The 15,528-nt window shown below is 53.9% G+C and overlaps 1 protein-coding gene and 1 pseudogene across 1 annotated transcript in view; one reads left to right on the forward strand and one right to left on the reverse strand.

The window, feature by feature from the left end:
• CFAP73 (cilia and flagella associated protein 73) overlaps positions 1-15,247 on the reverse strand; it is an 18,556-nt gene extending 3,309 nt beyond the window's left edge. Inside the window, exons 1-10 of the mRNA XM_036276701.1 lie at positions 15,225-15,247; positions 10,025-10,225; positions 9,383-9,409; positions 8,348-8,572; positions 6,244-6,372; positions 5,297-5,402; positions 4,450-4,554; positions 3,648-3,848; positions 2,914-3,135; positions 2,457-2,615 (exon numbers count right to left, since the gene is read on the reverse strand). Of these exons, the coding sequence (XP_036132594.1) occupies positions 2,457-2,615; positions 2,914-3,135; positions 3,648-3,848; positions 4,450-4,554; positions 5,297-5,402; positions 6,244-6,299 (849 nt within the window). The 5' untranslated portion in view covers positions 6,300-6,372; positions 8,348-8,572; positions 9,383-9,409; positions 10,025-10,225; positions 15,225-15,247. The remainder of the gene's footprint in view (positions 1-2,456; positions 2,616-2,913; positions 3,136-3,647; positions 3,849-4,449; positions 4,555-5,296; positions 5,403-6,243; positions 6,373-8,347; positions 8,573-9,382; positions 9,410-10,024; positions 10,226-15,224) is intronic.
• LOC118640392 lies at positions 12,909-15,527 on the forward strand (annotated as a pseudogene).
• The last annotated feature ends 1 nt before the right edge of the window (position 15,528 follows it).

The following is a 15,528-nucleotide window of genomic DNA, read 5'->3' on the forward strand; positions in this document are numbered from 1 at the left end:
TAAAAATAAAACCACTTCTATTTTCTTAATCCAGTGCAAAAAAAAAAAAAAAGAAAGAAAAAATAGTGACAGAAAACTTCCCTAACTTGGTGAAGGTAACAAACACACAAGTCCAGAAGCACAGAGAGTCCCAAACAAGATGAAGCCCACACCAAGACACATCATCAAAATGCAAAAGGTTAAAGACAAAGAATCTTAAAAGCAGCAAGAGAAAAGCAATTAGTTACCTACAAAGGAGCTCCCATAAGACTGTCAACTGACTTCTCAAAAGACACTTTGCAGGCCTGAAGGGAGTGGCAAGAAATATTCAAAGTGATGAAAAGCTAGGACCTACAACTAAGATTACACTATCCTGCAAAGCTATCATTTTGAATCAGTGCGCATATAAAGAGCCTCCCAGACAAGAAAAAGCTAAAGGAGTTCATCACCACCAAACCAGTATTATATGAAGAGTTGAAGGGACCTCTTGAAGAAGATCGAAAGTATGAACAATAAAATGGCAATAAGTACCTATCAATCAACAATTGAATCTACAAACCAAATGAACAAGCAGAACAGAACAGACTCAGATACAGAGAATTTTTGTTGGTTGCCAGATGGGAGAAAGGATGTGGAGATGGGCAAAATAGGTGAAAGGATTAAGAAGTACACATTGGTTGTTAGACAGGAATTTCAGAGGGAAGAAAGGGAGGCGGCCAAAGAACATGTATGCATAACCAATGGACACATAACAGTGTGGGAAGGCAGGAGGGGGGCGGGAGTGGGGAGGACAGAGTCAGTGGGGAAAAGGGGAGAGGACATCTGTAGTACTTTCAACAATAAAGATAAATTTTTTTAAAAAGAGTGACCGACGAGCGTGGCTCAGTGGACTGAGCTTCAGTTCACGCACCAACAGGTCACTGGTTCTATTCCCGGCCAGGGCTCATGCCCGGGTTGCGGGCTCAATCCCCAGTATGGGGCGTGCAGGAGGCAGCCTACTGATGTTTCTCTCACCGATGTTTCTATCTCTCTCTCCATCTCCCTTCCTCTCTCTCTAAAAGAGCAATAAAAAATATATTTTGAAGAGAAGAAAAGCAGAGCAATGCTGGTGATTCCCAGGGCCAGCGACCTGGCCTAAACTGCTCCGGGTTCTTAAAGCCTCAGTCTGCCTCCCAGACAATTTCTGAGCAGATGCCTTCACAGTTTGCTAGCTGGCTATCACCTGTATTGTAATTAAATTCATATTTTCACTTACTTCAACTTATTTTTTTCCTTTTAATTGGATCAGTCATATTCATTGGCATATGATTTACTCTCATCTTCTCCATGGGTGGCCATCCTTTATTTGGTTTTAATTAACTTACTTATTGATACGAGCTTAATGAGCACCCCTGGGTCCACTGGCAAGAACCAGAACACGATGGCAAACTTTCCCCTGGGCTCTCCCTTGGCATTTTTCACTGAAATAAACATCTGAGAAGGAAAATACAGCTCCAGCAAAAATGGAAAAATTGTAAGTCACCCTGTCATGAGTCAGGGTAACAAAAAATAACGACAACAAAAACAAAACTGTGTTGCTGAATTCAGCCAGCTGCTGTTGCCGATGGGGTGAGTCCCAGGCCTGGAGACCAGGGAGCTGTACGGGGGTGGGAGGCCTCGTCACCCCCTGTCTTGGGATCGGAGAGTTGGTTGAAAAGGGACCAGCTTTTGCTGTTACTGCATATCAAGCCACCGTCCCACCTAGTGTCACCTGGGTGTGGACCTTGGTATCCGAGCCACACTTGGGAAAGCAGAGGTCCACAGAAATCTACCCAGCTCAGGATGCGGCACAAAGGTGGGCTCTGGCAACACAGTTCCTGCCATTTGGTTGGGATCCTGGCCATTGGGCGCAGGGCAGGGTGGGATGAGTGGGGGGAAAGAGGGTGCCTCCCTTTGTTTTCCCCACTTCTCAAATGGCTCTTGCTTTGGGACACCCCCCACCCCAAAACAAGTGTCTCCAAAGTCAGAAACCCCCCTCCTTTGTAAGTCCTGCAAACTTGAATGAATAGAAAAACGGTGCTTGGTCCAGTGATACTTGTGATGCCACTGTGCAGACAGACCACTGCTCCACCCCCCTCACCCGGGCGAGGGAAGCCCAGGCCTGTCTGGTTAAATAAAAGTGAGTCTTGACCTGGGTTTTTATTATGTCACTTGTTTGACTCAGCATGAATGTACGGAGTCTCTCAGCACACACCCTGGCCCTCCTGCATAAGTAGGACTCTGAGATCCAGAGGGGCGTGACTTCCTCTGGCCACAGCCCACGACTGTCAGAGCCAAGACCATCCCAGGGGGCCTAGGCGGCCATCGAGCCCATAACTGTGGTGCTTGGAGCATGACCTCTGATCACAGAGGGTCATGCTTAACCCAGAGAAGTGAGATTTCAGGCATCGTGATGTCCCTAAGATTTGTGAACTGGAGGTGACAACAGGGGCCCTCACCTGCTCCAGCTGCCCCTCGGTGTCCTCGATGTCCAGGGCAGGCGACTGCCTCCTATGCTGGCACACTAACTGGAACAGGTTGAGCACTGACATCCTAGTGTGTCCCAGGAGCAGGGTCTTCTCAGCTGCCGTGTTCTGGATCTGAACCCATTTGGATTCCTGGAGAACGCCCCGCCCATTCCGGATTAAGGTGTGATGGCTGGAGGAGGGCGGGGCCTTGTTCCCATTTTCTTCCCACCAGCCGGGTAACGGTGGGCGTTCTCCCGGAGAGGAGGACAGGCACGGTGTCAGGTACGGCAGGACTGGCCTCCTGTGCCCTGAAGTGCTTTCTGATGCCGCAAAGCTGCGCTTGAATGCCACCGCCCCTCTGGAATAAGCATCGACCCATCTGTTCTTATCAACCCCAGCATTCTATCCCGGGGTGGAAGGCTGGGGTCCCGGCGCCCACCGGCCGTACCCAGTGCAGTGTGCGCTCCCGCGCCGCCTCCAGGCGCTCCAGCAGCTGCGCTCGCTGCTGGCCCTGCTGGAGCAGCTCGTCCTGCCAGGTGTCCCGCAGCTGCTGCAGCCGCGCACGCGCCTCCTCCAGCTCCGCCGACCGCTGGCGCTCCGTGAGCCTGAGCGCGGCCAGCGTGTCCGCTAGGGTATGGAAGCGCTCCACCAGCTCGGGGATCTCCTGGGTCTGGGATGGGGTTCACATGGGGACTCACCGGGCCTGCAGCCCCTCCCTCCCCATGCCACCTGGCTCTCCAGCGCCTCCTCAGCCTACCGGTGAAATGGGGACATCACACAGCCCCTGCCCCTGAAGTGGAGATTACCCCGTTCCTCCCCATTAAGCCTACTTAAGCTCACTGCCTGTGATTAATACTAATTCATTGTTAAATTCAACTAATATTTACTGAGTGCCTGGATCTAACCCGCTCCGCCTGCTTGTGTGTCCTTGAGTAAGAGTTGCCTTTCTGAATCTCGATTTCCCCATCTGTAAAGTGGGGTTGACGGGAACAGGGCCACTTCACTGGGCCTTGGGGAGAATGCAAAAGCAAAGCGTGTCCTGGCATACAGCTGGTACTCAGTAAGTGGTGATTCCTGGTATGCAATCTGCGCTCCAGTAGTGCACCCTTCCAAAGCCGTCCCTGGGGCCACCCAGCGTTGCACAGTGGCGCTGAGCCCCGAAATTTCCTGCAGGGCACTCACCTCGGGCAGCTGCTCCAGCACTTGCTCCAGCAGGCGCGCGCAGGGCTCCAGGCGCGGCAGCCGGCGCTGCAGCCGCGCGCGCTCCCGCTGCAGCTCCTCCAGCCGGGCTCGAAGCCGCAGCGCCTCGGCCTCCTGGCGGCGGGCCCGCTGTCCCTCCTCTGCCGCCCTCCGCATCGCGCGGCTGCGTCGGGCCTCGGTGTCCTGCGGAGGAGAAACGGAAAGGAGGCGAGGACCCGCAGGACTCGGGAGCCGGCAGAGCGCGCTGCCTCCACCCCGCTCCAGCATGAGCATGTTGAGCCACGGGTTGCAAACAGATGGCCCGTGGGCCACACTCAGCCAGACTCTGATTTCGGTCCCTCACTCCTCCCCACGGTTTTAAAAGACTTGGCTGCTTCAGGCAGCGCGTGTGTATTTCCCACCACTTCCCTTTGTATTATTACACCTATTTTTTTTTTTTAATCCTCAAACGAGGACATTTTTCCATTTTTTGTTCTGATAGAGCGGGAGGGAGAGAGAGGAAGAGAGGGAGAGAGAAACATCGATGTGAAGGGACACATCGAGTGGCTGCCACCCGCACGACCAACCAGGGCCGGGGACAAATTGCAACCGAGGTTACGTGCCCTTAGCGGGAACCGAACCCGGGTCTCTCTGTACGCAGGCCGACGCTCCAACCGCTGAGCCAAACCGGCCAGGGCAGTACACCCATTTTTTAAAATGTGTGTGACATGTCCGGCCCTACAGGATTGTGACTCTGTGACCCTGTGACCTGCCTCCCCCCCACCCCCCAGCGGGCTCCACCTACCTGCAATAACTTGTCAAAGCGGGCAAAGGACCCCTTAAGCTCCTGCTTCTTCTGTTCCAACTGTTCCCGGCGCCGCTTCAAGACTGCCATTGTGATCTGGAGCGCCTGGGGTTGAGAGTGGGTGTCTGGGTGTGTCTGGGGAACCACGTCTAGGTTTACACTTAACCTCTCTGGGCTGTTGTCCCTGACCTTGTTGCTGCACCCCTGCTCAAATCCACCCATGGCTCCCACCACCCCGAATGAAGCCCCAGTGCCCTCCCGCAGCCCCTGCACGTCCCTGTCCCTGCACTTTCCTCAGCCTGGCCTTGCACGGTCTTCGGCCCTCTGGCCGGCTGTGTTTTGTCCTTGCCCTTCAGCCGTTGTCTATGCTGTTTCTTCCTTCTCACATGGTCCCCCTTTGCTGGAGAAGCCAGCTTGCCCTTCAGTGATCCCTAAGACATCATTTCCTTCAGAAAGCCCTCCTTGAGCACCCCCTTGTGGAAACAGGGGCTTCCTCTGGGCTCCTACAGTCCCTCCTCAGTGCTCCCCCTCATAGCAGGCACTAGCTGGACACTGGTCTGTGTCCTTCTCTAGACTGGGAGCCCCATGAGGGCAGGGACCACGGTGAGACCTCTAGGTCCCAGGGCAGGACCCGGCACGTAGGAGCTCAGTGCACACTGATTTGCACCAACAAATGATCTCATTTGCTCCCCATTGGACCGGTGAGGAGAACAGGGCTCAGAGTGCTGAAATGACTTGTGTTAGACCTTGGCTCCATCATTTCCCATGATCCTGCTCACCGTCATTTTTTTTTTTTTTTTTTTGGCCTGGGGTTTCAAAATGTCTCAGGACCACAGTGGGGGCTCACCTCCTCCTGGGCCCGCAGGCCCTGGTCCGCATCCGCCAGCTCCTGCCTCTTCTCCAGGAGACACAGCAGTGGCGGGAGGCGGCCAGCATTCTGCTCGGGGATCTTCCTGGGGGGGCTCACGGAGGAGGTGGGGGTGAAGGAGACAAGAGTCAGGGGCCCCCAAACTCCTCCCTTGTGCCTGAAATCCCCCCATTAACCATCTACTGGCTGTTGAATTCTTCCTTCAGTCACCGAATAGTACTGAGCACCCAGGAAGGGCCAGGCACCCGTAGGCACCGGGACCGCCATGGGCAAGACAGACCAAACCCGGCCCTGCGGGCGCTGGCATCCTGGTGGGGCCGCAGGAAACAAAGCTAACAGACAATAATAAATAATGCCAGGACCGCCCTGGCCGGTTTGACTCAGCGGTTGGAGTGTCGGCCTGTGGACCAGAGTCTCAGGTTCAGTTCCGGTCAAGGGCACGGACCTGGGTTGCAGGTTCGATCCCCAAACCGGCCCCAGTCAGGGCATGTGTGGGAGCCAACCAGTTGATCTCTCTCTCTTCCCCCATCTCTTCCTCCCTTCCATTCTTTCTAAAAGTCAGTGGAAGAAAATATCCTCGGGTGAGGATTAGCAACAACAATAAAAGCAGTTTGCAGGCACAGGGGCAAGAGTTCATGGAAGAACATTTCTTCCCACTTGGGTTCAAACGAGGTCAGCTGGGGTGGGAATCAAGGAAAGGTCAGAAGCCTGGGCCATGGACCCAGCTCTGCTCCCAGGAGCCCGAGACCTTGGGGAAGTCCCGGGTTCTTTCTGAGTCTCGGCTGTTTCCTTCTGTGAAATGGGGACAATAATCTCCCACCATGAACAGTACGAGGAAGCCAGGATCCAGGGGTAGGGTAAAGGATGGGCCACCCCACCCACTCCTGCCCTCTTTCCGGCCCTCCCTGCCACCCTGTGCCACTCACGTAGGCAGCTTCTCTCGCAAGGCCAGTCGGAAATATTCCTCCCAGGACACGGCCATTCTCCTGGAGATTGCTCCGGCCTTCTTTCCACCGGGCCGGAGTTCTGTGGACGCCTAGGGGTCCTGGGGGTTCCTGGTGGAGGGGAGTGCCCACAGCGGTTCGGTACTCCCAGGAGGCAGCCACCAAGCAGGCCCTGGTTGCCCGGGCAACCACCGACACAACATTCCATTGCCTGGCTGAGGCCAGGGGAATCCACCCCGGAAGGGAGAGGGAGGGGGCTGAAGGGAGGGGAGCAGCCTCTGCCCCTTCCGGAGAAGGCTTCAACTCCCAATCTAAATTGGGGTGCCAGAGAGGACGGATCCCTTGGCCAAGAATTTACCCCTCTTGGTGACCCGTGTCTGGTCAAGTCTTCCTGGCTGGGTGGGACCGGGCCTCTCTAATGTGGTTCTATGCTCAGATGTCTGCTATTATTGGGCACCCACTGTTTGCCAGGTCTTGAGTGGGGTTCTTTACTCCCCAGCAAGGTGTCGAAGGCCTACTATGTTCTAGCCCCTTGAGGGTCCACTTCCTTTGCCGGGGGAGGGCTCCCCTGGCCACGTCTCAGGAGCCCCCAGCCTGGTTAGGGAGGCAAAGAGGCCTGGCTGGAGACCTGCTTGGAAGAGCCCCCCGACCTGGACTGGAGAATGGGGCAGGGGAGGAGCTCACATACTGGGGGCAGTTACTGTGGATCAGACACTGGGCTGAGCACGCTACAGGTAGTACCTGGTTTAGTCCTTAACACAGCACTGCGGGGCCCTGGCCAGTTTGGCTCAGCAGTTAAGCATCGGCCTGCGGACCAGAGGGTCCCGGGTTTGGTTCCCGGTCAGGGCACACGCCCGGGGTTGCATTCTCACTATTACCCCAATTTTTTTTTTTAATTTTTTTTTAAAAATATGTTTTTATTGATTTTTTTAGAGAGAGAGGAAGGGAGAGAGAGATAGGGGCAAGTACCACAAAAAAAAACAAAACAAAAAAAACACAGCGCTGCAGGGCGTGGTATCAGGGAAAAGTACTGAGAGTAAAATTACAGTTACAAACGGTCTTCCAGCCGGAAATGACCACACTAGCGTCTACACTAGCATCTTGTCATCTTTGCTTCTGATTATTTTATTTTTCTGCTTTAAATTATTTTTTTCATGTAAAAAGGCATTTTCTTTTTTAAGAATGTATTTTCTTATCGCAGGTAACACTATGTTAAAGAACTACCGTTACGCCCTGGCCGGTGTGGCTCAGTTGGTTGGGCGTTGTCCTGTGCACCAAAGGGTTGCCAGTTAGATTCCCGGTCAGGGCACACGCCCGGGGTTGCATTCTCACTATTACCCCTGTTTTTTTAAAAATATGTTCTTACTGATTTTTTAGAGAGAGAGGAAGGGAGAGAGAGATAGAAATATCGATATGAGAAACATCGATGGGCTTCCTCCTGCATACCCCCTACTGAGGATCAAGCCTGCAACTTGCACATGTGCCCTGACCGGGAATCAAACCGGGACCTCTCAGTCTATGGGATGTTGCTCAATCCACTGAGCCACACTGGCCGAGCTATTCCCCCTACATATATATATATATATATTTTTTATTCTCACCCAAGGACATTTTTGCACTTGTCTTCAGATAAAGCGGGAGGGAGAGAGGGAGGAAGAGAGAGAGAAACATCAATGTGAGAGAGACACATTGACTGGTTGCCACCCACATGACCCCAACCGGGGCCGGGGACAAACTGCAACCAAGGTACATGCCCCTAGCGGAACCAAACCTAGGACTTTCTGGTCCGCAGGTCAATGCTCTAACCACTAAGCAAACCGGCCAGGGCTATTACTCCTATTTTTAAAAAGACATTCTGATAGGAATGTTGTGATATTTCATTGTGGCTTGACTTTGCATTTCTCAGTGATGATGAACATCTTCTCCTGTATTATTTGCCATCTGTATATCCTCCTCAGCAAAATATCTGTTCATGTCTGTTGCCTGTGTTCTTACTGGAGGGCTCCCCACCGGCGCACCCCAGTGTTGAGACGTCTCTCTGGATATCCGTCTGCGTGCTCCAGGTAGCCTTCTGTCGGATACTTACGTTCTGCCCGTCTGTCGCTTCTCTTTGACCCTCTTCCTGTGGTCTTTTGCAAAGCGAGGTTTTACATGTTGATGAGGTCCAATTGGCCACCTTTTCCTTTACGGATCGTGCTTCTGGTGTCAAGTCTAAGTGGAATTTGAACTCAGGCCACCTGCCCTCTGGGTGTAGAGTCAGCCTTCTTCTTTTTCCCCCCTAAATCCTCATCCAAAGATATTTTCCATTTATCTTCAGATAGAGTGGGAGGGGGAGGGGGAGAGGGAGAGAGAGAGAGACATCGATGTGAGAGGGACACATCGACTGCTTGTCTCCTGCAGACCCCGACCAGGGCCGGGGACTGAACCGCAACTGAGGTACATGCCCTTGACCGGAATCAAACCTTGACTTTTAGGCCACAGACCCACACTCTAACCGCTGAGCAAACCGGCCAGGGCTAGAGTCAGCCTTCTTAACTGCAACACTCCAGATACAGCTGCGCCCTTCTTGGGCCTTCCCCTCCTCGGGTCCATTCCCTTACTTCCCTCCCCGGGGGTGCCATCATCTTGAAGCCAGTACGCATCCTTCCTGTCTTAGTTTCTGTTGTTGTACTCTGAGCCAGGCATTCATGGGGCTTGCGGGCTAAGGGTGGGGGGCTAGGTGAATCAAATCATCCTGAAAATATGTCACCCCACTCTGATAGGGTGAGGAGAGGTCTAGAGCACATGGAGGGGGCATGGAGGCCCCCTGACGTAGTGACATGTGAACCCAGACCTGAAGAAGGAGGAGGGGTGATTAGAGGACAGGGAGAGGGAGTATTTCAAGTAGAGAAAACAGTATGTGCAAAGGTCCTGAGGCAGGAGAGTGCCCCCCCAGAAGAGAACAACGGTCTGTAGGTTGGTGTGCAGAATTCAAGGATGATGGGGGTCAGTCAGGACTAGAGAGGGCCAAGGAGTGGCCACACCTGTGCTGTAAGTGACAGATGAGGGAGTTAGGTGACTCCTCCAAGGACAGGAGGCTGAGAAGCAATGGACGCTGGCATTTGTTTATAGAACTGCTCACCCATCCCTGCTCTGGAACTGCTCACGCCTGGAGGGAAGGAGAGAAGGTCCTTGTCTTTGGAAGGCTAGGGCAATGGCTTTAGCTCTGGGGCCAGCCACTCCACCCCTGGCCTCAGCACTCCTCTCTGTGGGATGGGGTGCCGCTCCCAGATCCTGCCGGTGCTCCCTGCCACCCTGCTGAGGATGAGGTCCCAGCCTCCCGCCGGTCTCTGTCCCCATGTCCTGCGGCCGCTGTATGATGGAGGACACAACTCCTCAGCTGGCCTCGCCTTTCGCCACAAACCTACAAGCTCTGAAAACATCCACTCTCCCCACCCCCACCCCCAAGTCTCAGGCTTCAGTGCCTTCCCCTTCCTGCTTTTCCATTCCAAAGCAGGGGTGTGTGTGTGCAGAGGCGGGTGGGGAATTTGGGCTGCGGAAGGAGGAAGCCAGGTATGGACTGATAGGCACCTCGCGGTCCGGCCATGGGGGGAGGGGTCTGCCCCCCTGCTTCCTCGGCAGCCCGCCGGCGGGACGGGGTTCTGGAAATCCTGCCCCCTCCTCCCACTGCTGCCTTCTGTCCCACGTGGCTCCCTGCCCAGATTCATGCCCAGCAGCCACAAACGGGGCTTTGTGTTCCCAAGACAAACAGCATAGTTCTTACCCCAACCTGGCCCAGCGCTCGCTCGCCCGCCTCGCGCCGATCTTGGCCACAGAAGGGATGGCGCTACTTCCCAGGAGGGGAAACTGAGGTCTAGCGAGGGAGAGGTGTGCGGAGCCAGAGCAGGAGTCTGCCTTCTGGTCTGGGGGCGAAGACAGAGAGGGGAAGTGGCAGGTCGGCCGCGATCACCTGCCACCCTCGGCACTGTGGGGAGGAAGGAAGTAAAAAATAACATGACTACTATCACATTGCAGATTCCTGCCTCGAGGGGAACTGAGTCCTATTTAACCTGCGGAGTGTGTGTTGAGTCTTTCTCGTGTGCCAAGCCGTGTGGGAGGTGAAGCATGAATCAGACATTGTCCCTGACATTTAGGAGATAAGACAGGCATGTAAATCACCATGAAACAAGAGGACAAGAGACCAAGGTCACAGAGCGGTGCCAATGGGCGGGGGTTGCAGGGTGGTCACTGTCGCCTTCCCAGCGGCCATCAGGGCTTCCTGGAGGCCGGGAGCCAGGCTGCAAAGCAAGAGCAGCGGTGCCTTCAGAAACCAGATGGAGCAAAAATTGTTTTTTGATTATAGAAGAAGTTTATGCCATGATGTCAAAGGAAGCCCTCCAGCTCTTCGCCTTGCCTGCTCCGCGTCTGCATACCACTTCCTACTCCTTCCTGCTGAGGGTGTCTTCTTTTTTTTTCTTAATTTTGTTTCTTTATTGATTTTTACAGAGAGAGGAAAGGAGAGGAAAGAGAGATAGAAACATCGATGAGAGAGAACATCAATTGGCTGCCTCCTGCATGCCCCCCACTGGGGATCAGGCCCACAGCCTGGGCATGTGCCCTGACCAGGAATCGAACGGGCGACCTCTTGGTGCATGGGTCGACGCTCAACCACTGAGCCACACCAGCTGGGCTCTTTTTTTTTTTTAATTCTCACCTGAGGATATTTTTCCATTTATCTCCGATGGAGTGGGAGGGAGAGAGAGAGAGAGAGAAAGAGAAAAAAAAAAAATTGATGTGAAAGAGACACATTGACTGGCTGCCTCCCGCATGACCCTGATGGGCCGGGGATGAACCAGCCCTTGACCAGAATCGAACCCGTGACTCATTGGTCCGTGGGTCGACGCTCTAACCACTGAGCAAAACTGGCCAGGGCTGAGAGTGTATTCTTTTCTGCACATTACTCTTGTCTGTTTCCTCACTTTACTGAGAGTTCATAAGAGCAGGGCTGTCCTATACCTCACTGTATCCCCACTGCCTAGAACATAGTACGTGCTCAAAACATATTGGTTGAGCCCAGCTGGTGTGGCTCAGTGGTTGAGCATGGACCCAGACACCAAGAGGTCGCCGGTTCGATTCCCGGTCAGGGCACATGCTCAGGTTGTTGGCCAAATCCCCAGTGGGGGGCATGCAGGAGGCGGCCGGTTGATGTTCTCTCTCATTGATGTTTCTATCTCTCTCTCCCTCTCCCTTCCTCTCTCTCTAAAATCAATGAAGAAAAATAAACATATTTGTTGAATAAAAAAATACTTGTATATAAATATACTATGGCATCAGGATCAGGGTATATATATAGTTGGGTATACTGTGTTTTCCCCTCTACTTATATGGCATTTGTACTTTTTTTTTGCATTTTCCCTGTCATTAAAGAGTCTTTGAGAAGATCTTTTTAACAGCTGTATAGTATTCCTTTACCTTGCCATTACATTGTCTTTACTTTCTTTCACCCCACCCCTTTTAGTCTTTATTTAATTGTATCTGTAGGACTTAAACAAGGAAATAGGTAGAAAAAGGAATGTAAAGGCTGTTCTGATGGAAGGAATTCGTAGGGAAAGGCAGTGTGGGATAGGTGTGGGGATATGAGTAAAATCCTAAGGGCATTGAACTCAGGAGTAGTGTCTAGAGGGCCATGTGGCCAGGAAACCTTGTGCCCAGTGCTGTGTTGTTAACTAACTCTCCAAAAAAAAAAAAAAAAATCATGGCATTTGCCAATTTCCACAGTGGATGTTTAGTTTCCATCACAGCATTGCTGAGCTTGGAGTTGGGAGGAGGGGCAGAGACTGCAGCACCCCTGCCCGTCCCTGCTCCGGGATGAGAAGCCTCTGGACTCCGTGTCCGTGAGCTCTCCCAGGCCCCAGGCCCAGCATCTCAGACGAAGGGAGGGCTCAGTCCCGGGCAGTGGGGCCCATCGGGGCGGCAGGAACTTTATCTTGGGATCTCTCCATCACAGGTCTCACCTGGATGCAAACTCCCCGATTCCCCCAGCTCAGCAGTCCGGAGCTGCACTGGCCACTGACGTGTGGCCGCTCCGTCCACCCCTGGAATTCGGGGCTGGGCCTGGCACCCTGCCGACCTCGGCGCTCGGCCACCCAGTGGGGCTCAGTGTCAGGCGCAGCGGTGGGCTCAGGACATCTCACAATGGCATGGCACTTACTGAGCCCTTGCTGTGTGCCAGGGTGTGTTAAACACTGGACATTTACTTCATCCCATCCTCACCCAGCCCATGAGGGGAGCGCTATTATTATCCCCAGATGAGGAAACTGAGGCACCGAGAAGATAACTCACTTGTCCAAGAACATCCAGTTCTTTTTTTTTCAATCCTCACCCAAGCATATTTTTTCATTTATCTTTGGGTAGAGTGGGAGGGAGGGAGAGGAAGGGAGAGAGAGAGAAACATCGATGTGAGAGGGACACATCGACTGGTTGCCTCCTGCACGGCCCCGACCAGGGCCAAGGACGAACCACAACCGAGGTACATGCCCTTGACCAGAATCGAACCCGTGACTCATTGGCCCGAGGGCCAACACTCTAGCCACTGAGCCAAACCGGCCAGGGCCAAGAACATCCAGTTCTTCAGTGTAGGTGCCAGGATTCACTCCGAGGCTGGCTGGATGCTAAAACCGCTGCTCCTAAATCCTGACTTCAGCATCTCCCCTGCTGAAGGCTTTCTGAGGCACCTGCTGTGTGCATCGCATGGTGCTGACTATGCAAGGGGTTGGCAGTGACCACGGGTTTGTCTTTAAGGATCTTAGCAGAAGAGGAATGGGAGGAGATCATCTCTTGAGCACCTACTGTGTGCCCGGATGATGCCACGTGCCACTGCTGTCTCAATGAATTCTCACAGCGATCCCGAGAGAACGGTGAGGCCCTTCCCACGTGACAGCCCAGGTCTGGGTGCTCATGAGCCTGCCCTCTGCTCTCGTGGCTGGGTGGCCTCCAACAGGTCACATACCTTCTGTGGGCCACCTTTCCCCCTTTGGGCCCTTAACAGAGGCTGTTCTAGGAGACCTCAGACTCTCTGCCAGTTTTGGGTCAAAGCTTCTCACAATAACAGGAAGTGGCCAGGCCATTCGGAAAGGTTGGGGATTCTGGCCACAGCCCCAGGAGAATGCAGGGTCAGATGCCAGAGATTGGACAGGTGGCAGAGCTGGCTCCCTAGAGGCCTGGCTGGCACAGTCCATAACCTTTGTAACTCCCCCTGGGGGCCTGGGAACGTGACTTCCTGCTCGGCTCGGGAAGGCAGGCTGATACGGCCGATGGCAGTTTGGCGGCAACCTAGGCGGACCCAGAACTAACCCCCCAGGTTCCATCTGGGGTCCCCAGGTGCTGGAGAACCTATGTGAAGTCTCTGCAAGATCTCAAAAGAAACAGGTTCCGCTGGAAGCTCCCACTGAGGTTGGAGGAGGAGAGCCAGGACACCTGTCTTGAAGCAGCACTTAGATAGCAAGTACCATTTTCTGCTGGTGAAGATCTGGGGTGGCTGATGATTATGGGGGCTGCTTTAAGTACCCCCTACCATTGTTCTGGATTCAACTCTGGATCACCCCTCATCTCCATCTGAAGGATGTTGCAATATTTCTAAGGCTTGGGTCCAGCCCTGCTAGACCCATTCCCCAGATGGGGTAACTGAGGCCCAGACTTTGGAAGTTGGAGGAGTCACCAGACAGTGGCCAACTGGGGAGAGAATTCCAGGGATCTGAACCCTTCATGAGACTGGCTGGGTGCTGAGTGGGAGTCAAGGAGGGAGATTGGGAGGCAGATCACTGGGCTACTCCTGTGGCTGGGCAAGGCCCTCCCAGTCCTGCCGGTCTGGGCGTTGGCTCCCACGTTCATTCAGCAGGGGACTTCCCACTGGTGCCCAGCCCTGGGCTGACCAGAGTGGCTCAGGCTCGGCACAAGCCCTTCTAAGAGCTCTTAAGCAGGTAAACAATGAACTCACTGAGAGAAATAGAGTGTGTAAGTATCTGCCCTGGAACAGGCCCTTCTGGTCATATTATCTCATTTAAAAATTGAAAAATGTCCAAACCTGGAGCTGTAGAAGCAGAGAGAAAGGGAAGAAACCTCTGCCTGGGGTGGGAGGGTATCCTGGAAGACTTCCCAGGAGAGGTGACATTTGAGCTATGCCTTGAAGGACAATAACAATAATAACATCCAACACTTTTTGAAGCTTCCCAAGTGCCTGTCGCTGTTCTGAGACATGTATCTGTTTCCCTCCTATCTGCTTTATCTGATCTAATTCCCTCCAGACCCCATGAGTGAGATACCATGTTCTCTTGGAACAGATGAGAAAACCAAACCAAGGCACAGACAGGTTGACTTGCCCAACACCACACAGCGACCAAGTGACAAGAGTCAGGATTTAAATCCAGAAAGTCAAACCAATAACTGACTGAGACCTGCCTGAAGTCATTTAATCGCTCGGAACCTCCGCTTCTTCATCCATAAAATGGGGTTAACAGTCCAATACTGCCTAGTGCATAGAGTTATTGTGAGAAGAAGATGAGATAAACCCGTAAATCGCTTAGAACAGTGCCTGGCACAAGTTAAGTGCTCAAACAATTGTAAATGACTTTTATCATCCTTGTAGTGTCTGTTCCCCTCCCCCTCTGTCCGCGGCTTCCTCCCCCGCAGTGCCAGCCCGTGACGTGGGTGCTGCGGCTCTCACAGTCTGGGTTTAATTGGAAACTAAGAGATGGAAGGGTGTGTTTGAGGCCCCTCCTCTGACTCTGAAAGGACCCCCAGGGAATGGGCGACTCTCTCTCGAGCGACACCTCCCGTCGGCCTGGGATACTGCTCCGGACAGGGCGGGGAGGTAGGACCGAGGCGGCGCCGGGATGGCAGGCGGGAGAGGGCCGGGAGATGTGAATGTGTGGGAGGGAGGACAGGCAGGGGACACACTACGCTTTCTGAGCCTAATGCCAACTCACCAGGAACCACTGGCCACGCCCATCATGGCCGTGGTCCACACCCCACCTGGCTCTCCCAGCTTCCGCGCCCTGGTCTCCGCGCCCGTGCGCTCCGCTGCGCTAGGCTGGGGTGCCAGCAGAGAGCGCGCGAGGTACCGGGGACCAGTGGGGACCCGGCGGGAGGCGGGATTGCCAGGAGGGCCCCGGGCCGCCCCCTTCCGCCCTCCGCCCGCCCTGCCCGCCCACCAGGAGCTCCAGACTAAGAGGCAAAAGCCGAGGGTGCTCCCTGCGCCTGCCTGCTCTGCGCACGGCTCCTACCTGTAGA

The sequence above is a fragment of the Molossus molossus genome, unplaced genomic scaffold, assembly GCF_014108415.1.
Source record: "Molossus molossus isolate mMolMol1 unplaced genomic scaffold, mMolMol1.p scaffold_m16_p_22, whole genome shotgun sequence".
NCBI classification, from domain to species: domain Eukaryota; kingdom Metazoa; phylum Chordata; class Mammalia; order Chiroptera; family Molossidae; genus Molossus; species Molossus molossus.